The sequence below is a fragment of the Dreissena polymorpha genome, chromosome 1 (assembly GCF_020536995.1).
Source record: "Dreissena polymorpha isolate Duluth1 chromosome 1, UMN_Dpol_1.0, whole genome shotgun sequence".
Classification (NCBI taxonomy): Eukaryota; Metazoa; Mollusca; class Bivalvia; order Myida; family Dreissenidae; genus Dreissena; species Dreissena polymorpha.
The window spans coordinates 138,687,495-138,709,991 of record NC_068355.1 but is presented as its reverse complement, the minus strand read 5'-3'; the positions used below and the strand labels follow the sequence as shown (position 1 = coordinate 138,709,991).

Below are 22,497 nucleotides of genomic sequence, written 5' to 3'. Positions count from 1 at the left end.
CATCTAAACCTCCTAGCGTCCTGGCGCCACCTACATCTAAAGAGTATGATAATAAGCAGATTCAAGATTGACTACTTAACAAAGCTTTTTGATTCACATTAAAACTTTATAGCGGAAAACGTTACCCATTAGAACAAGTCTACCTCTTCAGCTATAAGGATAGAATTAGTTAACACTGACCGAACAATCCTGCTCCGTTTCCGCTTAAATCGCCAGCAAAGCCTCCTGGTCCAAAATTTCTTTCTATCATCAGAGAGCCGACGTCTTGTCCACCGAAGGAGGTAGAACCACCAGCCGTTGTTCCACCATCTTGTCCAGCAAAAACCATACCGCCGTCCACACCTCCGGCGCCTCCCGCATTCTTAACTCCGGGGATTGGTCCCAATTCATCGCCGTTTCCTCTAAGCAGTGGCTCACGCGGGTACCTGTCGATACCACCACCTGATCCGAATCCGCCGGAAAATTTGAAACCGCCTCCGAACTCGCCTCCACCAAAACCAGCCCCATCGCCGCCAAAATTAGCTCCACCGCCGCCGAAACTATCTCTTTCGCCGCCAAAACTTACTCCACCGCCGCCTAAACTAGCCCCAACTCCAGCGGCGCCGCCATCAAAAATAGTGCCGCCCTTCACGGCTTGACCAAACGACTGCTGACTACCCGAGACATCCGGCCAAAAAGGATAGTCGCTCAGGCCGCTCGTGCTAGGCGCTGAAGGGGCACCCTGATACTGGAACCCACCGTCGGAGCCTGCAAACGTTCCGCTATTTATCAGTGAGCTCCCCGATAAACTTCCGACCATTTCAAACCCACGACCTTCTCTGCCAATACCTCCGAAATCACCAAGAAAATTGAGATCATCTTTATGTTCATTTTTTTCTAGTAAACTTAGTTTAATCTTGACAATCGAATTCCAAAAATACTCGGAAACAATCAAACGTTCAAAACAAACTTATGGTTAATTAAATAGCTATGTTCTTTTTATGGAACGTTTAGTCTCGGTTTTAAGCACGTTTGACTAAGTTTTTACTATCTTGATGATAATATACAAAACTAATTGGGTCGTGCTTTGTGAAAAAATGGTTTAACGCATGTGCGTAAAGTGTCGTCCCAGATTAGCCTGTGCAGTACGCACATGCTAATTATGGACGACACTTGTCGCTTTTATGATATTTTTCGTTTCAAGAACGTCTCTTCTTAGCAAAATCAAGTTGATGCGGAAAGTGTCGTTCCTGATTAGCCTGTGTGGACTGCACAGGCTATTATGGGACGACACTTTACGCACATGCATTTAACCCTCTTTTCACCGAGAGAGGCTCAATTATATTGCCATGTTTATTTTGTTGCCACTTGTTGTTACTGCATCACTGGCAATTCTCCTACTATAATGGCCCAGTTCCTACTTACCATATTGTTTAGGCATACACCGGATCGTGCGCACTGATAAAAACATGCATACGCAGAACACAATTATGCAATTTGAATTCATTCTCTACTAAACACAAACATGTAAAGATGCGAAAAAAATATCAGAGTGCGCCTATTTTAATCCGAGTAATTCCAAAACAGACCTTGTATCGTTCATGTCAGTATATATAGCCCCACATGACCTTGTTTTTAAAAGGCGAAAGTCTTTCTCCTTTGTCTTCTTGTGAACAATCACATAAGTTGTCATTTTCAAGGTACCAACTATTAATTGAACAGATACTTCTATAATGTTACTATTTGATCCGTAAGGGTTACATGAATATATGACCAGAGTTACAAGCGTTGTGATTTGGTTCGAACTACGTGACACTAAACAGGTGTAACCACGTGCTGTCAATACGTGTAACTGTCACTGATTCCTGAGCCAGCGTCAATCAATGGGCAATAATAACATTGTCTGAACACTACCGCAACAGTCGTTTGAACATTGTTTTATTATTTTTATGGCGCGCGGTGTTGTTTATTTGAGTTTCGATTTCGGATGCGAAAACTATTATCATACTCCGTTTGATTAAACGTAGGAAACTGTCGAGTCATCAAGAGCGTATAAGAAATTTCTAAAGTATCATTCAATTCGTTTCGATGTGGATATTTTAAGTTCCAGTTACAACACCATTTTCACAAAAGATTTTAGATTTTATCACGATACTTTGTTTATTTCATGAACAAATCGAGGCGATCTTGCGAAACTACGCAGACGCCGCATTACTCGTTTTCGAAGAACGTACGACGCCCTTCTGAGAAATCTACCATGTTTCATAATAAAATTAGGGAGATGGACAATCGACCTTCAGCCGAATGTAAACGTATAGCGTCCGCACGGAGAGCACGTGTGGTTGCCATCTTGTACGTTTGGGAAAATGGGACTTTATACATATCTTATTATAAAGTATCAGCCCAGAATAACCTATGCAGTCCGCACAAGCTTATCAGGGACGAAACTTGTCGCTTTTATGGAATTTTTCGTTTTCTTTGTGTCTCTTTTAAGCAAAATCCAAATTTGGCGAAAAGTATCGTCCTTGATTAGCATGTGCCGACTGCAAAAGCTTTTCTCGGACGACACTTTAAGCACGTGCATTAAGCCCGGTTTTCCGAGAGCGAGGCTATTTTAATGTGTGCATGAATGGTTAAAGGAGCCGATTGCATGGTGTACGAACTGTTTACAAACCGTCCGGGACGGTTAAGGAAAGTTTTGGACCGTTCGTGCGCATAAACCGTCCGGGACGGTTTAAACTGTCCGGTACGGTATTATTGCTGGAATAGGGTTACAATAATGCTGTACTTTGGACGTTTTACGAGCGTAATGTAATATCGTTGTCATCTGGAGCGACGCTATTTTTCTCGGACAATACATGAATTTCAAAATATTCAAGCAATCATTGCTGCCAAACACGGCAGGGATAAACATGAATATTTTAAGTACTCGAAATAAATGTATTTTCCCACAAAGTATTTCTGACATATGTAACGAATTTCATCTTTTACAGTGCATTTTTTATACATAGAAGGAAGCTGCTTTTAAACCGAACAAGTCAAAATTATGTAATTGTCCGATACAGTTTAGTAAACCGTCCGGGACGGTTATGAATAGTTTTTGACCAGTTCGTACACCATACGAATGTGGTGAGTTACAACGCCCTTCCGCGTTTGTCCGCAAGAAACGTATCAAAAGTAGGATGTGTCATGTGCGATAACTGTGTGTTGGCCGTGTGTCAACATTGAACTGCCATAGTAAAACATACAGCTATGTCAAGACCGTCGAGAGATGGAAGTATTATATACCATATAGCCACTGATGATAGAGCACAAAACGACTTTGTTTCCATTGTTTGTGAACTGGTGTGGTTAAACTTTTGATAAATTGTCAAATTCAGAATTCAACATTAGTGTATGCAGCACCCAATTTCTTTTTTTTTTTATGCCGCTTTCAATAACGTTGTACCAAATGACCTAATTATTATCAAGATATTGCACGTCACTATGATACAATCATACGACATTGCGCAAGTTAATGTTGATTATCGCCTGTTTATATGGTAGAATGTAACCTCAATAAAATGCATTTTTTACAACAAAACAATAAGTTTATGAAATATGGCTGCGCCCATGGTGTCAACATGACATTGAAGTCTCACAAGCATTTATTCATTCATTACGATTAAATCAGGGATGATGAAAGAAAAACTTACCATCAAACATGAAATCCATCCAACTAAATCGATTTTGTGGAAGGTTTGTGACGTCTTTCAAACTTTCTAATAATGAGTTAGTGCAGACGAATTTACAGAGCCGGCTGCAGAGACAATTGAAATTATGTCCACAAATAATACTGTGCTCTTCTTGTAAGAAACATGTTTCAAGCTTGTCACGCATTCACAAAAACAAATCAATAAACGCAGGAAGCAGTTTTAAGTCATTTTTGTTTAGCAGTACACCCCTTGAACCCACTGGTAATGACGTAGATTTTGAGTCAGTGTTTCCATTTAGGTTTGTTTATGTGCGGACAAGTATTAATATGTGGGAAGATTTTCCTGATGGTGTGCAATTTGATGTTGGATTTGTTGACACAAGTTATGCGACCACAGTTTCAAAGCGCACCCCCGTGATCCTAGGAATCCCCAGCAGTGTTGGCACTCACGAGGAGTTGCAGAGTTCACTGCTCACATTTGCCAAGCTGGGATACCGTGTGATTATACCCAACCTTCCAGGTAACTGTGCTTTTAAAGGTGCAGGTCTTCTTATTAACTTGTAACCTTTTTTCACACTTAGAAGCAAAGTATAAATAGCTTTATGCAATCGGCATTAAAACCAAAACAGCTTGCGAGTAACTCACAACCTATTTAGGTTTTATTTGCTCATCAGTACCTGAGTTGGAAATGAAGTGTTTGCAACTTGCATCTTAAATTTTATTGGATTTTTCAAGTTTCTACAAATGTGTCAAAGCAAAGCCATTAAAGGGTTAACAGAAAATAAACCACTAACTTAAGCATACATGTAAGACAACTGTTAAACAAAGGAAGTTCATGAAATTTCTCCATCTTGTTTAAACCATTCTTTGTAGTAAGGGAACTGTTTGCATGCCTCATCCCTCTAGAAAATTCATGTATACATTTTCCTAACCTGATATTTGTAAGAATGTGGTTGTCCCAGACAACCTTGTCTTTAGATATTGAAGAAATTTCTAATAATAAAACAATGCATTGAACACTTGTCAAGTGCCTAACAGCATGCTTTGCCATGTGTGGTCATTTTTTTTTCTTGATTAAGCAGAGTTACAGGATTAACCAAATTATCCGGTATAGTGAAGTGAATCAAGCTATCAAAGATTTTTTCTTGAAATGGTGGCATTCAATGCATCTTGATTGAACTAAAGAACAGCAGCAGTAAGCGTCTTCAGCTAATAAAAGGATCGCGGGGATTTCGATGACCCTTCCAGAATTTCTCAAGTTGTTTTTGATGACCTTATACATATAGCTCAATCATCTATCAATCAAACAAGATAACTAAAAGTTCTAAACTGAGAACATGAAATATTGGAAAGCAAATTATCATTGGCATGCATGAAACCAAGATGGTCAGGAGATCTAATTGTTATATTGAATATGCACAGAGAAGAAAATTCAAAGAATCTGGGTAAATAGTTCTTTGTTAAAGATGTACTTGTTTATAGTATATATCCAGAAAAGACATTCTAAAAAAAATCTTTAAACTTTGGTAAGTAAAATAAATACAATGTTTGGATGAGCCTTCTTATTATTTGCTAGATGTATTAATGTCATGAAAACATCAATGATACTCTAGTATTGAAATTGAAATAAATGCTGAGAAACCCTTCAAAGCTGATGAGTAGTAGGTTATTAGACCAAATTCTAAACATACTTAGCTAAAACCTTATCTGGAACTTAAAAGTCTGGTGTGTTTACTGTATAAAGGTGTAGTTTGCATGACTAATGAGCAAGGCAGTCTACCATTGAACCCTTTCCCCCATAAGAAGCAAAGTAAAAATGTTTTTTGCAACCAACATAAAACCAGAACAGCCTGCGAGTAACTCACAGTCTGTTCAGTTTTTATGCTGTTTGCTACTTATCAGTATCTAAGGGTTGGAAATAAATCCTTTACAACTTGAATCTAGTAAGCAAGGTCAGAAAATTCTGTGTGTTGTTGACTATTCAGATAGCCAATATTGTCGTGCCAAGTCTCGCCAGGAAAGTGTGGTGTTCATGCATTCTGTCAACGAGCGATCTGCCTTCATCAGGGACTTCTTGAGAGAGATCAAAGTTGACAAGTAAACTTGTATTCATTTCCAACGTTTTATTTGGCCAAATTGGGAAAAGTGCCAGTACCAGTCTAATTGGGGAAAAAATATGCAACAAAAAAACTGAAATTGGAAAAATGTGCATGGAAGTGTCTTCATATTGGAAAATTGGTGTATTTGATTTGTTTATAACAAATACTTTAAAATTGAAAATGAAATGTCATCAATTTGGCAATATCATAGTAACTTAAGTTCAAGCCATAAAGCTGCATATGGAAATTAACTAAATGTTGCATTGTATTTACCAAAATGAAAAATAAAAAAATATTTTTTTGGAAATCTTCTGTTGGGATTTTTTTGGACAGAATTTGGGAAATTTTTAGTTGTTTTCCCTATTGGGAAAGTTCTGTTGTCCAATACTTCCTAAAGAAGGAAGAAAATCGCTGATTTCATCAGCTTATCTTATTTCCATTATGTCCTTTTGTTTTACCATCAATTTTATTGTATAAGGCCACTGCCTATCATGTGAGTAAAGGAAGTTGTTAATTATTCTTGCTAATTTTGATAAATAAGACTTAATTTGTTACAGATTCTTTCAAAAAAACGAAAGCAATGAGACAAGAGATGATTTTTTTATTTCAATACCTGAATTTCATCCAAGAGTTCTGCTGGAGATTCCTGATTTGATTTTTTTGTTTTCCGTCTTTATAATTAAAGTACCGGAAAATGGCATTCCCCAATTAGGAAAAAACTACAAAGTTCCCAATTGTTGTGAGGAAAATTCCCAATTGATTAATAAATAAAATGCAACATTTTGTTAGTTTCCCTATGCAGCTCTATGGCTTGAGCCTAAGTTAATATAATATTGACAACTTGATAACATTTAGATATCAATTTTAAAGTATTTGGGAGCAACAAATCAAAAGATCAATTTCCCAATATGAAGACTTCACAACACGAATTTCCCAATTTCAGTTTTTTTGTGCACAATTTTCCCAACTGGGCTGGTAGCTGTATCTTTACCAATTGGGAAAAAAATGCTGCCTTGTTTTTCAGATTTCTTTTAAATTATTAATGTCAGAAATTATTTAGTTCCATAATGTGTAGACAGTCATGTGTGGCTGTAATAATATAACAGTATACTGATATTATCTGATAATATAACTTGAAGTGTACCAGTGAAATACAGAGAGGATATTTGTTGGATTCAGTGGAATATCAATTTTAATTTACGAGTGATCATAGAAAATAATATTTTCAAACAGTATACTGATAATATAACTTGAAGTGTACCAGTGAAATACAGAGAGGATATTTGTTGGATTCAGTGGAATATCAATTTTAATTTACGAGTGATCATAGAAAATAATATTTTCACAGGTGGAGCAAATGATTATATGTGTATTTTTCCTGAAAAACTGATGCTGTAACATCATGAAAACAATTGCATTTCACAGTATTAAGTATATCAGTGAAAATTATCAAACAGTTTGAAACAGTGTATTCTTAGTTTTATTTCACTGATATTTCTTTCTAAACCACCGGAAAGCATAAAATAGGAGCACTTTTACCAATGCTTAGTGTAATCTTTAATTGACATATAACATCATATGAAGCAGGCTCAAAATACAACCCTAAGGGTCAAGTGAACCTCTTTCTGTGAAAACAGGGCTTAATGCATGATCGCGCAGGCTAATCTTGGGCGACACTTTCCCCTTATACAGAATTTTTCATTTGAAGGAAGTCTTTTTGAAACAAAAATCCAGTCTACTGCACAGGGTGATCAGGGGCAACACTTTATGCTCATGCATTAAGCCCATTTTTCCCAAAATGAGGCTCAACTCTTTGGCTCCATATGCCATATCTCTGTGTGATTGTCTGTCCTTGTGTTGCTGACAGAGTGGACCTGTGTCTTGTGAACAGAGACAGCGTGTACAGTGGGGTCCACCTGGCCACCTACAACAAGGGGCTGGTGCAAGCCCTGGTGCTGCTCAACCCCACTGGTATTCAGTACACTTCGTAAGTTGTCAGTGTAATTAACCCTCTACCTCTTAGATACGTATTTTGACACATTTGTAGTCCTGCAGAAAGTTAAATTTAATAAAATACCTTTCTTACTAGATTCAAATTTTAAAGGCTTCATTTCAAACCCTTAGATACTGATCATGAGCAGCAAACAGCATAAAACCTGAACAACCTGTGAGTTACTTGCAGGCTGTTCTGGTTTTATGCTGTTTGCATTTAGCCATTTTCACTCTACGTCTGAGTGGGAAAGGGTTTAAGTGAATGTAGTGTTATTTTTTAATAAAAAAAACATGAAATTCTGGCTTATTATTTTTTTGTTTTGTCCATATATTTGACGCATCTGAATATATGACCCACACAAGTTTTGTCTGGTTGAAAGTTGCGCCTAATACCCCCAAAATACAGTTAAATTTCTCAATCTGTCTGCAGTCTGCACAGGCATATCTGGGCCAACACTTTCCACCTTGGCTAGATTTAGGTAATGAAGGGACTTATTAATTTAAAAAAATAATGCCACATGAAAGAAAGTGATAAACGACACTTTATGTAAATGCATGACGCCCGTTATTTCCAGAGCAATACTCATATAAATATTAAAAATGGAAATTATGCACCATGTTTCTAAATTTAACAATATCTCTGTCTCATTTCAGCTCCATGGAGCCTGTGCTGTTCCACAAGTACTTCAGTATATTCTGGGACGACCGCTTCATTCTGCAGCCTGTGATTCGCTCCCTTGTCACAGGCTGCAAGTTCCTCACAAAGAAGAAACGCTGGCCCACGTACAGCGTCATAACCTACTCCAGAATCATTAGGGCCCTTTCATTTACAGACGTATGTACCGCTGCATGAAGTTTTCTTTGGTTAAAGATGCTTTGAGCCTTTTTGAGGAAAACTGGGCTTAATGCATATGCATAGTGTCATGCAATATTAGTTATTGATGAGACTTCTTAATTTTAGCTTGATTGAATCGAAAGTTTATGGCATATTTTACATGCTCTTGAGTCCGTATCCTGGGACTAGAACCACTACTTGGTGTCTATTGGGGAGATCTTAAGAACGCTCCCACTGTGGGGATCGAACCCATTACCTCCCAGTCATCATATCCACTATGCCACGCCGATGGAAGTATTTAAATTTGTTATGTTCAACAAAATGTAAAAGTGCTTACTACCATATTATTAATCTACATCATAACTTTTGAATTTTACAATAAGTTTGGAAAATACAACCACAAGTACTTAACACTTTCCCACTAAGAAGCTAACTGAAAATGGCTATGTGCAAACAGCATAAAACCAGAACAGCCTTTGGGTATTTTGCAGTCTGTTCAGGTTTTATGCTGTTTGCTGCTCATCAGTATTTAAGGGTTGGAACTGAAGCCTTAAAAACTTGAATCTAGTAAAAAAGATATTTTATTAAATATAACTTTCTTAAGGACTAATAATGCATCAAAATACGTATCTAAGTGATGAAGGGTTAAAGTGAAAAAGACATTGTGAAGAGAAATGATAGTTATATTAAGAGTAGTGATATTTGCTCTGTAAATTGTTACATATTTTTTTTTATAAACATAAATATTTTATGTTTTGCAGTACTCATACTGTCCTTCATTTATTATTTGCAAACTTTTGGAATTTGAAAGGTCGGAAAAAGTAAAATTCAATTTTTCAAACTTTCAAGTTTATGTGGTAATTTCAACCGTTTTGAATCTTAATTACAAAGTAATTTGTAAACTTGTCGCTAAGTTGGTTTCACTGAGATTTAACCCTTTCAGCGCTGGAACTGAATTTTAAAGGCTTTTGCAAACAGTTTGGATCCAGATGAGACGCCACAGAACGTGGCGTCTCATCAGGATCCAAACTGTTTGCTCTTCTGATAGTATTCTTTGGAAAAAAAATCGAAGAAAATGCTAATTTTAGAAATTCAGCAGACGACATTTTAGCAGACAACAAATTTCCCAGCATGCAAAGGGTTAAAGTTTATCCTCATACAGGTCAGACAGGATGCAGTCAGTTTCCGCGTAAGGAATGTGCCGACACTTGCTATACTGGGCGAGGACTCGGCTGAGCTGAATACCAACGACACATTCGAGTATCTAGCAAGCCTCGCCCTGCCTACAGCCAGCACGGTGGAGTGGAGATGTGACCAGGGCAACACGACAGTCCCTCCCAAGGGTAAGGGTAGTTATGCTGTAGCTTTCATTGAAGTTAGCTTTGATCTGGGAAAACTGGGCTTAATGCATGTGCCCTCAAAACAGGCTAATCACAGAGGAACCTTTCCCACTTAAATAGTACCGTAAAACGCTGTGTATAACGCGCATTTATGTATAACGCGCATCTACTTTTTGAAGCAAAAAAATCGGGAAGAAAAGTTTTTGAAGCAAAAAAAAATTAAGGCCAAATTTCCGTACCGTAGGCTCACTGAAAATCGTTTTATTTATATTGCTGCTCTCACGTGTTATTTTGTTTTTCAATACTTAATCATCTTAAAGACGATAACGACAAAGATACAACTTGTTTGTGTGTTTTTTTTTAAATTATAATATTACGCGTTAATGTTTCGATTTAAATGAATTATGCATGAAATGCACAATTTCCACGAGGATACTATCGAGGTTTTCATCATTAGTCTCCGAAGTAACTGTCCACAATTTTATCGTGGAAATGTACACATTGCGGACCGATTAGTGTGCTTGGTATAACTAAGACACTGAAATTTTTTATTGGTAATGGCACGGGGTTATTCACACATGACTAATTCACAACCGCGCATTTTATTTACATTTTCCATCTCACGCGTTCTTTTTGAGCGTCTATAATTGACAGGAGACTTTAACGACTCAACTTCTCAACACCATTACTGTCATTACCGGCGTTAAACGAACAATGGAGGTGTGAAGTCGTTTGCCGGTTCGCATGTTTTGATAATAGCCCAGCTACAAAAAACTTGACAGGTGACGCAAATTGCTCGATAATCACAACCCCAATCTTGACAAGACTTATGAAAACGTGTAAACAAACACAACATCAATTTTATTAACACATTTGAAAAGCAAGGAAAATATTAATAAATATATCGCTAGAGACCTTGCCGACATACTATTGTAAATCGACAAGTGCCCCCAAATAAATTGTGTAACCCTAGTACAATAGGGTATAATATTGTGGGAAAAAACAATAAAGTTTAAATAAAAATGGCTTCCTTGTTTTCATTTTCTTCTTCAAATTTATTTGATTACAATGCTCTGTATGTACCTGAAAAATATTAATGTTAACTTTATAACGTTTGTCCATCTATATTCAGATTGTAAATATAACACAATTATTAACATAGTTACAGTTAAAACATTGGGGAACAGAATGATGCGAGTTATCGTAATTGGGTAATTTACAGGGAAAAAATGTCTTGGCATGGCTGTAGTTGTGCATAAAGCGCATCAAGTTTTTTAAATTAAATTTGGGGGTAAAAATGTGCGCCTTATACACAACGTTTTACCGTATTCTTCGTTTACAAGAAGTCTCTTCTTAGCAAAAATCAAGTTTATACATGAAATGTTGTCGCTGATTAGCTTTTGCGGACTGCAGTGGCTAATCTGGAACCTGCACAGAAGCTGTAAGCCCTGGACTGCAGTGGCTAATCTGGAACCTGCACAGAAGCTGTAAGCCCTGTTTTCCCAGAGTGGGGCGCGTATGTTTGTTAATCATTAAAACATTGTTATGTATTAACCTCTGCTTTCTAAATGAGATCTTTCGCAAACAAGATCTGTTCCTCATATCCAAAGCAAGCTTTTTCTTATTCAACTCTTTCATAGTCATAACCACAGTTTTTCATTTGGGTCACCAACATCTAACGGATATTTGCATCATTATTTTGCACAACCTTAACCTATTTGACAAAAATAGACCCTTGATTCCTACAACAGAGTTAACATATTAGTTGCAGCCGGCCATTATAAAAGTAAAAATACAGCTTAATCCACTTAATGGTGTAAGTACTTCTATATTAATTAAATTGAAGTTTTCTTTATCACATCATAGTGTGAACTTGCTGTGAAAGCTACATCATTCATAGAAATCATCACCACTTAATTTCACGTAATAAAATGTTTGACAGTTGACACATTGGTGAATTCAGCAAAATGCTTTCAAGCTGACTCACTGCTTACCCACTTCAGACTCATGGCTGTCTCACTGCTGACTCACTGTTGTCTCATTGCTGACGCAATGCTGTCTTACTGCAGACTCACTGCTGTCTCACTGCTGACGCAATGCTGTCTCACTGCTGACTCACTGTTGTCCCACTGCTGTCTCACTGCAGACTCACTGTTGTCCCACTGTTTTCTCACAGCAGATTCACTGCTGACTCATTGCCGACTCAATGCTGTCTCATTGCGACACACTCCGGACTCATGGCTGTCTCACTTCAGATTCACTGCTGACTCACTGCTGTCTCACTGCTGACTCACTGCAGACTCATTGCTGTCTCATAGCTGTCTCACTGCTGACACACTGCTGACTCAATGCTGTCTCACTGCTTATTCAGTGCTGAATCACTGCTGTCTCACTGCTGATTCACTGTTGTGTAAAGTTTGACTCACTTCTGTCTCACTGCGGACTCACTGCTGACTCACTGTTGTCCCACTGCTTTCTCATAGCAGATTCACTGCTGACACACTCCAAACTCATGACTGTCTCACTGCTGTCTCACTGCAGACTCACTGCTGACTCACTGCTGTCTCACTGCTGACACAATGCTGACTCACTGCTGACACACTGTGGACTCATTGCTGTCTTACAGCTGACTCATTGCTGTCTCACTGCTGACACAATGCTGACACAATGCTGACTCTCTGCGGACTCATTGTCTCACAGTTGACTCATTTCTGTCTCACTGCTAACACACTGCGGATTCATTGCTGTCTCACAGCTGACTCATTGCTGTCTCACTGCTGACACACTGCTGACTCAATGCTGTCTCACTGCTTATTCAGTGCTGAATCACTGCTGTATCACTGCTGAATCACTGTTGTCTAAAGTTTGACTCACTGTTGTCCCACTGCTTTCTCACAGCAGATTCACTGCTGACACACTCCAGACTCATGGCTGTCTCACTGCTGTCTCACTGCAGACCTGACTCACTGCTGTCTTACTGCTGACTCACTGCTGTCTAACTGCTGACTCACTGCAGACTCATTGCTGTCTCACTGCTGTCTCACAGCTGTCTCACAGCTGACTCATTGCTGTTTCACAGCTGACTCATTGCTGTCTCACAGCTGACTCATGGCTGTCTCACAGCTGACTCATTGCTGTCTCACAGCTGACTCACTGCTGATTCATTGCTGTCTCACTGCTGACTCAATGCTGTCTCACTGCTTTTTCAGTGCTGAATCACTGCTTTCTCACTGCTGATTCACTGTTGTCTAAAGTTTGACTCACTGTTGTCTCACAGGTGCGCAAATATTTCCTTTACCTATTTGACAAAAAAAGGACCCTTGATTCCTACAACAGAATTAACATATTAGTTGCAGCTGGCCATTATAAAAGTAAAAATACAGCTTAATCCACTTTATGGTGTAAGTACTTCTATATTAATTAAATTGAAGTTTTCTTTATCACATCATAGTATGAACTGGTTGTGAAAGCTACATCATTCATAGAAGTCATCAGCACTTAATTTCACATAATAAAATGTTTGACAGTTGACACATTGGTGAATGCAGCAAAATGCTTTCAAGCTGACTCACTGCTTACCCACTTCAGACTCATGGCTGTCTCACTGCTGACTCACTGTTGTCTCACTGCTGATGCAATGCTGTCGCACTGCAGACTCACTGCTGTCTCACTGCTGACGCAATGCTGTCTCACTGCAGACTCACTGCTGACTCACTGTTGTCTCACTGCTGACGCAATGCTGTCTCACTGCTGACTCACTGTTGTCCCACTGCTGTCTCACTGCAGACTCTGTTGTCCCACTGCTTTCTCACAGCAGATTCACTGCTGACTCATTGCCGACTCACTGCTGTCTCATTGTGACACACTGGGGACTCATGGCAGTCTCACTTCAGATTCACTGCTGACTCACTGCTGTCGCACTGCTGACTCACTGCGGACTCATTGCTGTCTCACAGCTGACTCATAGCTGTCTCACTGCTGACACACTGCTGAGTCAATGCTGTCTCACTGCTTATTCAGTGCTTAATCACTGCTGTCTCACTGCTGATTCACTGTTGTCTAAAGTTTGACTCACTGCTGTCTCACTGCTGACTCACTGCTGTCTCACTGCTGACTCACTGTTGTCCCACTGCTTTCTCACAGCAGATTCACTGCTGACACACTCCAAACTCATGGCTGTCTCACTGCTGACTCACTGCTGTCTCACTGCTGACACCATGCTGACTCACTGCTGTCTCACTGCTGACACACCCTGGACTCATTGCTGTCTCTCAGCTGACTCATTGCTGTCTCACTGCTGACACAATGCTGACTCACTGCAGACTCATTTCTCACAGCTGACTCATTTCTCACAGCTGACTCATTGCTGTCTCACTGCTAACACACTGCGGACTCATTGCTGTCTCACAGCTGACTCATCGCTGTCTCACTGCTGACACACTGCTGACGCAATGCTGTCTCACTGCAGACTCACTGCTGACTCACTGCTGACGCAATGCTGTCTCACTGCTGACTCACTGTTGTCTAAAGTTTGACTCACTGCTGACTCACTGTTGGCCAACTGCTTTCTCACAGCAGATTCACTGCTGACACACTCCAGACTCATGGCTTTCTCACTTCAGACCTGACTCACTGCTGTCTCACTGCTGACTCACTGCTGACTCACTGCGGACTCATTGCTGTCTCACTGCAGACTCATTGCTGTCTCACAGCTGACTCATTGCTGTCTCACAGCTGACTCATTGCTGTCTCACAGCTGACTCATGGCTGTCTCACAGCTGACTCATTGCTGTCTCACAGCTGACTCACTGCTGATTCATTGCTGACTCACTGCTTTTTCAGTGCTGAATCACTGCTTTCTCACTGCTGATTCACTGTTGTCAAAAGTTTGACTCACTGTTGTCTCACAGGTGGAAGTAATGTACCCTGGATAGTAATTTTTTTTATCTTTTTTTAGGAGCCCACTTACCCCTAAAAACTAATTCCAAAAGTTAATCATTGTATTTTCTTTGCAACAACTGTTATAATTCCAAAATTTGATTTACTTGAAAACGAAAGTAGCCATTGCTGTTGAACCCGGCTTGGCAGTGTATAACACTGACAGAGCCTGGCACAGAAATATCCAATCAACAACAACAACATGACGCTTAGACAATTGTAAATAAATTATAAATACTAATCATTCTGATTGTATTGGAATGAGTTTTTAGGGGTAAGTGGTTGCATATGCATGCATTATGTGACCGGCCATGTTATTTTAAAGGAATAGGACGCGAGCTATTGATTAAGGGAAAAAAACTAAAACATTGTTTGAAAGTCTGGCGAAGATTTATTCGGATTAACAAACGGTCTCGAAATATTGCTTGGTTATTGACCGACTGTTAGTTAACCGCTTGGCAGAAACTTTTTCTGAAAGGTTGTACAATTGTCCATAGGAGGATCAAAGGATGCTGTGGATTCAAGCTATTTATGACATTTGTGCGGCCCGCAAAGACAGGTCTATGATAAATTCAAGTTAATGACCTTGTTTTGATTCCAATATCAGAGGGTGGGGATTTTTTTTCATGGCTCTTTGTCAATTTTTTTCTCATTAAACATGATTTTATATATTTATTTGAATATATTGGGCTCCTAAAAAAACGAGAGCGCCGATGGCGTTAAAAGCATAGGTGCAAGATACAGGGAAGTTGCTGCTTATGTAAATGTTAAGGGAACAGTTGACTGAATAAAAAACTAAAAGGCTATCAAGAATGAGGCTTACGGTAATTAAACGTATAATATAATGACAACACAACAGTAACAACAACTTATCGTGTAATGTTGTCAGTTTAAAGCTCTGAAAAACAATGCTCAATGGGATATATGCAATAAATTGATCATTGTTCAATATAGAAGAAAATGAAGCAATACGTTTAATTCATATAATACATTTAACATTAATGCAATATAAATTACAATAATACTTGCGATCATGGTGAATCAGCTACTCAGTTACAAAATGGCGTCACGTGGTATAATGTAGTTCGATATCGCCATCCGCAAATTTCTCAAATCAATAATTTCAAACAATAACCGACTATTTAAATAGATAATCTTTCCATTTACATCAGTGTTTGAAACGCTTATGAAAAATAATTACCCAAGCCTTTCAAATTTTAAGCACGGACAGATCTGTATCGAACTATTCTTTTCACAAATGAAAATAGAGGCTACCCTATTCATCTGCGTCAAGAATTTGTCGTAAAAATTGCGGTAAGAGTTAGATGCAGACGTGCACAACATATTTAGTTCTGAATACAGATTTCTGAATGCAGATTTTTATAGAAACTCCTCACAGCAGTTACATCCCCTGCTTCGCCCGGTCAGTAACTTTTAGTATAAGGGAGACCACTGCGTAGGAGATTGAGATTTATAGTGCAGATAGAATTGTTTTAAGAACGAAATTTGTTTTAGGTTATAAGATTTTTTGACATAAAACAGTCTTAGAAAAATTCACTTAAAAGGGTGTCAGCAATATTCTTGGTAGAAAACGTTAGAAAAATGTTTCCAAATAAAAAATTGTAGAATTACCATATACTATATTAAATAGAAATTTCGTCTGATTTTTGATCAGGTAAGGCTTCATAATGTATCATGTGCATTTTCGAAATGTAGTATACACCTTAAGCATAGGTGCGTGCACCTATGCTAAAAATTACTATCCAGGGTATGTTACTTCCACCTGTGTGTTGTCTCACTGCTGACTCACTACTGTCTAACTGTTGCCTCACTTCTGTCACTCTTCTGACTCACTGCTGTCTAACTTCTGTCTCATCTGTCTCACTGCCATCTTACTGCTGACTCACTGCTGTTTCACTTCTGTTCTGTCTCACTATTTACTCATTGCTGTCTTACTGCTGTCTCTCATGTCTTTCAGAACTGCTGTCGGGTCAGAGTCTGGTGATAAGAGTTCCCAACGCAGGACCCGACCTACCGACGACTCACGCTGTCCCACTCAGGCACACCCTGCTGACCTTTCTCAAAGCCATCAGACGAGATTTGTAACCATGGCAACTAGGAATTGTAACCATGGCAACCATTAGGATCTTCACCTTGTTTTGTTTTGTATAGATAGTAAATATTGATTGAACTGACTTGTTTTTCGTTGGTTTAATTATTAGATTAGCAAAGGGTATTCATCAATATTTTAACCTAAAAAGTTATGGTTGCCTTCTTTAATTTTTTTAGCAAAATCAATTTTTATTGTATTTTGCACCATTTTTTTTTAATATCCAAACATTATCAGAGATGTGATCACATGATAGTCAAGATGGCGTCGTCCATGCTGAGACAGGTATTTTTCGCTGTTTTATAGCCTTTATTACTTGCATTAATTGTCTAAATGCCACTCACTTTCCAGCCATATCAGCAAGAAAGTTACCAGTGTTTATTTTGTATTAATATTCACTCTATATCTCAACTTGGGGGGAGTTAAGTCAAGAAATGAAGTGAATTTGAATATGAAATTAACGCTTATCACCTTTTTACTGATATGGCTTATATGTGAGCGTAATTTAAAAATTAAACAAAAGTAATAAAGGTTATACAATTGCGGAAAATAACTTTCTTGGCATGGCTGTCGCCATCTTGACTATCACGTGATTACCCTCTCTGATTATTCAAGTTTATGCCAGTTAAGACAGAGAGATGTAAGTCTACAAACTATAACCATGATTAACCCTTTCCCCCATAAGAATCAAAGTGAACATGGCTATTTGCAAACAGCATAAAACCAGAATAGCGAGCGAGTAACTCGCACTCTGTTTAGGTTTTATGCTATTTGCTGCTCATCAGTATCTAAGGGTTGAAAATGAAGCCTTAAAAACTTGAATCTAGTAAGAAAGGTCTTAAATTAAATATACATTTCTAAGGGACTACAAATGCGTCAAAATACTTATCTAAGTGTGAAAGGATTAATTCAACCAACAGTAGTGTTGTTGTACAACAGACTCCTGGATAACTGCAAATCTTCCAACTCATCTCCCATAAAGTCAGGGCATAGAAAAACATCAACCAGGGATGAAATATTGGCTTCAAAATGTATCTTCATTGTCAGAGTGGTTTATTAATTGTGTCGCTTGTGCAGTCCGCACAGGCTTATCAGGGACGCCACTTTCCGCTTTTATGACATTTTTCGTTTAAATGAAGTCTCTTCTTAGCAAAAATCCAATTAAGGTGGAAAGTGTCGTCCCTGATCAACCTGCGCAGACTGCACAGGCTAAACTGGGACGACACTTTACGCACATGCATCATGCCCAGTTTTCTCAGAACACGACTCAATTTTTAAGGCTTAATACTTTGTTATTTACCTAACTCAAATACTGAAGATCAATTTATGGAAAGGAAATTCTGTAATATTTCACTTAAGTATGCCTTGGGCTTACACGACCTGAGTTGATATTACCCCTGGGCCCATGTGTTATATTTAGGTATTTTAACTTTTATGTGTTCAAGTAAAAATGACTATGTTTAGTAATATTTTAAACTTTTGAAACACAAGATTTTTTTTTCCAAAAACTTGCTGAAATATTCCTTTAACTTTTTTCTATTCAGAAGCAAAGTGAACTATGTGCAAATAGCATAAAACCAAAACAGCCTGCGACTCGCAGTCTGTTTAGGTTTAATTCTGTTTGCTGCTTATCATTCAGTATCTTTGGGTAGGAAAAAAAGCCTTTAAAACTTGGATCTAGCAAGAAAGGTCTGTAATTAAATGTAACTTTCCATGGGACAAAAAATGCGTCAAAATACCTATCTAAGTGGTAAAAGGTTAAGTAGAAGTAAGAAGGTAGCCCCAGCTTTGCGAATATCAGAACCCAAAGAAAAAACAACAAGTAACAGCAGTCTTGGAGAGGAATGAGTTTATTTGAGTTTTCATAAGACCAGGCATTAACCCTTTCCCACTCAGAAGCAAGGTGAACATGGCTATGTGCAAACAACATAAAAACCAGAACAGCCTGCGAGTAACTCGCAGTCTGTTCAGGTTTAATGCTGTTTGCTCTTCATCAGTATCTAAGGGTTCGACAAGAAGCCTTAAAAACTTGAATCTAGTAAAAAAAGATCTTAAATAAAGTACAACTTTCTAAGGGACTACAAATGCGTCAAAATATGTATCTAAGTGGTAAAGGGTTAAACAAAGAGAAAAAATAGAAGGTATCAATTGTTAATTAAAATTGCTGTACAAATAGCTAGAATGAAGCTGCAAAACGCATAAATTGTTGTCTGGCTACCTAACAGTGTTGTTCACATGTTAATTTAGCTTTAATTTGGTCTGTATGGGAGACCAGCGTTTTAAACGATATTGACAATTGACATATGTGACTATACATATAATCTAGTGGGATATACTTTACTAAAAAATGTTGTCTTAGCAAAAGTACATTTGTTTACACTGCATAGGTATTTGGTATAAATAAATATACATACATACATGTAAGTATAAAATGTACAAACTTTAGTGCTCTGTTGTTGCAGTTGATACCAATGTGACAATGTTAATGATTTGAGCTTTGCATTTATACGTGCCATTTTTTGGGAGCAATGTCATTGTAAATTTTGGATAGGTCACACTCGATTTGTTTTACACTCTTTAACTTCTGAGGTTTAGAAATGTTTAAAAACTTTGACAAAACATTTTTTGTTTTTAACATTCCTTATTATTGTTTAACTAAAAACACAAACGCTTACAGAGCTAAAAAATATTTCTGTTATTATAATTGCTGTCAGTTTATTCAATAAAGTTTACAAGAGCGCATAGGGCCCTATGGCGCTCACCTGAGACCCAAAGGAAATAAGACTATATTGATAAAGTGTGAGCTGATTCATGAAGATTGGGTTTTAGTATTAACATGCTTTGACCTAGTGACCTACTTTTTCGGCTCACATGATCAATCTCAGTAGAGATTTAATTGGGACAAATGTTTGGACCAAGTTTCATGAAAAGTGGCCAATAAATGTGGCTAATAAAGCGTTAACAAGTTTTCACTAAGATGCTCAGGTAAGCTAAAAACTGCAAGTAAAAAATAAGTTCCTGGAACGCCCAATAAAATACCAAACATTTTTATTATGCTGGCACAGGTTACTATATAAATAAGGTACAATCACACAATTGGTAACAAACTGCAGGGAATATGTATTAAACATAGCATACTCAACAAATGCCTATTTTATGCAGACATTTCAAAATTGTATTTAAGCGTTTTTGGAAAAATTTCAAACTTCTAAGAACTAACAAACTGTTTGACTGAAAAACGGCCAACAAAGCACCTCTATCACATGATCGAAAAAAAATGACATGATATGAACATATAAGCCTAGTTCTGAAAAGACAGTGCATAATACATGTTCGTAAAGTTTAGTCCCATATTAACCTGTGCAGTTCGCACAGGCTTATCAGGGAAAACACTTATGGCCTAAAATGGACTTTCATTAAGAAAAGACTTAATATTTAAAAAATTCCATACAAGCTGAGAGTGTTGTCCCTGATTAGCCTGTGCTGACTGCACAGGCTAATCTGTGATAACGCTTTAGGAATATGCATTTGGCCCAAATTTCCCCGACTAAGACTCACACGAAAAACACTGCATGAAGCACTCTCATTATCCTGCAAAAAAGTTATTAAAATACTTTGCTTACAAAATGACCGAAACAATTGCAAGCCACTCTTACATTCATTTGCTTTATCATCAAAAAGTTAACATGCCTTGTGAAATGATGGAGAAAACAACAGGAAGAAAACGTGGCATATGTTCATTTTCAGACCCTTCAAAGAAAAACTGTTTACCTTATTTCAGTAAACATTTTTATGATACAAACAGCAGTCATCAGTTAATATCGCTTAACAGTCATTATATGTAATGCTGTATAAAAAATCTGAACATTTACTTAAAAATTGCTTTTTTTCAAAACTTTCATACATAGACTTTCACAACATTTACTGTTATATGGAGAAAATATCAAAAATCCAATTGCTATATAAGATCTTTGTTAAGTTACACTACTTAACATGTTCCCTTGCATAATTACACTAAACTACATAAGCTAATATCATTGAAATATTGACTAGTACACTTTCTCTAATATAGTTATGCATAAATACATTATTAAGATAACAGAGATATGCCTCCACAAAACTTGTGAAGTAGTAGATAACAATTTTAGCCTTGTGCTGAGAAAACTGGGCTAAGCCTAAACACTTGTGCGTAAAGTGTCCTCTCAGATTTCCTGCGCAGTCTGCACAGGCTAATCAGGGACAACACTTTCCGCCTAAAGTGGATTTTTGCAAGGGGAGAATTCCTTTAAACAAAAAATACCATAAAGCGTAAAAGATGGTCCCATATCTGGGAGGACATTTTAAGCACATGCATTACCAGGGTATACCCAGTTTTCTTAGAACGAGGCTCATTTCTTCGTCCATATAACTAGACCTTTATTAAACATAATTATCTGTATATAAGTTACATATAAATAATATAATAGAAATAGATAATTGTAAAGCACTAAAATATACACAGTAGGATTATAATAGCCAGTTTAAGTGTTCCGAAAAAAGATTTAACATACACTATTTATATTATGGCAAAAAAAAGATTTTTAAACATCCTAACAAACACTTACTAAAGAAGAACCGGTAGTACATTTGTTAAGCAAATAGCAGAAAATTCAATGCCCACAATTACATTAACATAAAGCAAATGAAATAAATAATTATCCAACCTGATATTATTCTGATAGAAATGTCATGTTCAATTTTCATTAACATACGAAAAAGACTATTGCGAAAGGTAATCCACACCACAACAAATAATTATATTACTTAACCCACATGCTTGAACATAACAAGAAAAAGTGTTGGTGAATCTTATTCACCAATTTTTTAAAAATAACTGTTGAATTTACAGCTTTTTTTATTTAACACTAAACTACTAGAAGTATTGACCAATCAGAATGAAGATTGGTCTTCACTTCATGATGAGATGAGTCGGCCATCTTGCCTGGTACCATGTGACTCCTAATGGCCAGTCAATAGGACTCTATTATTTTCTAAACTAATTCTGAAAATAGACAATATATCAAAGTTTGAACAACAAATAAAAATATTGTTTTTCAGGAGTTTTCAACACAGTCTTTGTTTGTGTTATTTGTCTGCAAAAGAATCTACAATATCTGTTTTATCACTCTTCTCACCAAAAAAGATTAAATTGATAAAAAAGTGCCTCCTTTCACTAGCTGAGGACATCAAATTGCCATGAATGTTATATGACATAATCATCATAATTGGTAGGTTCTATAAACAAAAATATGTTTTACTTTTAATTTTTACAACAAAAAGTTGGCAAATCAGATGTGTTTCCTGTCAGCTTACTTTAACTATTGGCAAAAACAATCCTTGCAAAATAAGAATAATACGGCGCTGGACAAAAATTAAGTATGAAACAATCAAAGGGCATAAACTGAAAAAAGTTATGCAGTCTGCACATGCTAATCAGGGTTAACACTTTCCGCTTTCATGATAATTTTTGT

General features: G+C 37.4%; 3 protein-coding genes across 9 annotated transcripts in view; 1 reads left to right on the top strand and 2 right to left on the bottom strand.

The window, feature by feature from the left end:
• LOC127851836 (uncharacterized) overlaps positions 1-1,552 on the bottom strand; it is a 2,714-nt gene extending 1,162 nt beyond the window's left edge. Inside the window, exons 1-3 of the mRNA XM_052385781.1 lie at positions 1,405-1,552; positions 181-747; positions 1-36 (exon numbers count right to left, since the gene is read on the bottom strand). The exon at positions 1-36 is cut by the window's left edge and continues 90 nt beyond it. Of these exons, the coding sequence (XP_052241741.1) occupies positions 1-36; positions 181-747; positions 1,405-1,486 (685 nt within the window). The 5' untranslated portion in view covers positions 1,487-1,552. The remainder of the gene's footprint in view (positions 37-180; positions 748-1,404) is intronic.
• A 2,000-nt stretch (positions 1,553-3,552) lies between these two features.
• Positions 3,553-17,072, top strand: LOC127851831 (uncharacterized). Its single transcript, XM_052385767.1, has 6 exons — positions 3,553-4,193; positions 5,659-5,770; positions 7,640-7,759; positions 8,419-8,599; positions 9,762-9,942; positions 16,856-17,072. Exons 1-6 carry the CDS (start codon positions 3,683-3,685, stop codon positions 16,981-16,983), a joined length of 1,233 nt encoding a protein of 410 aa, XP_052241727.1. The 5' UTR covers positions 3,553-3,682; the 3' UTR covers positions 16,984-17,072.
• Positions 17,073-18,821: 1,749 nt separating this feature from the next.
• The window catches only part of LOC127851805 (caldesmon-like), a 110,023-nt gene continuing 106,347 nt past the window's right edge, over positions 18,822-22,497 (bottom strand). For all 7 annotated transcript variants that reach the window (XM_052385701.1, XM_052385709.1, XM_052385697.1 and 4 more), the window contains one exon: positions 18,822-22,028. In XM_052385701.1, coding sequence (XP_052241661.1) covers positions 22,023-22,028 — 6 coding nt within the window. In that variant the 3' untranslated portion in view covers positions 18,822-22,022. The remainder of the gene's footprint in view (positions 22,029-22,497) is intronic.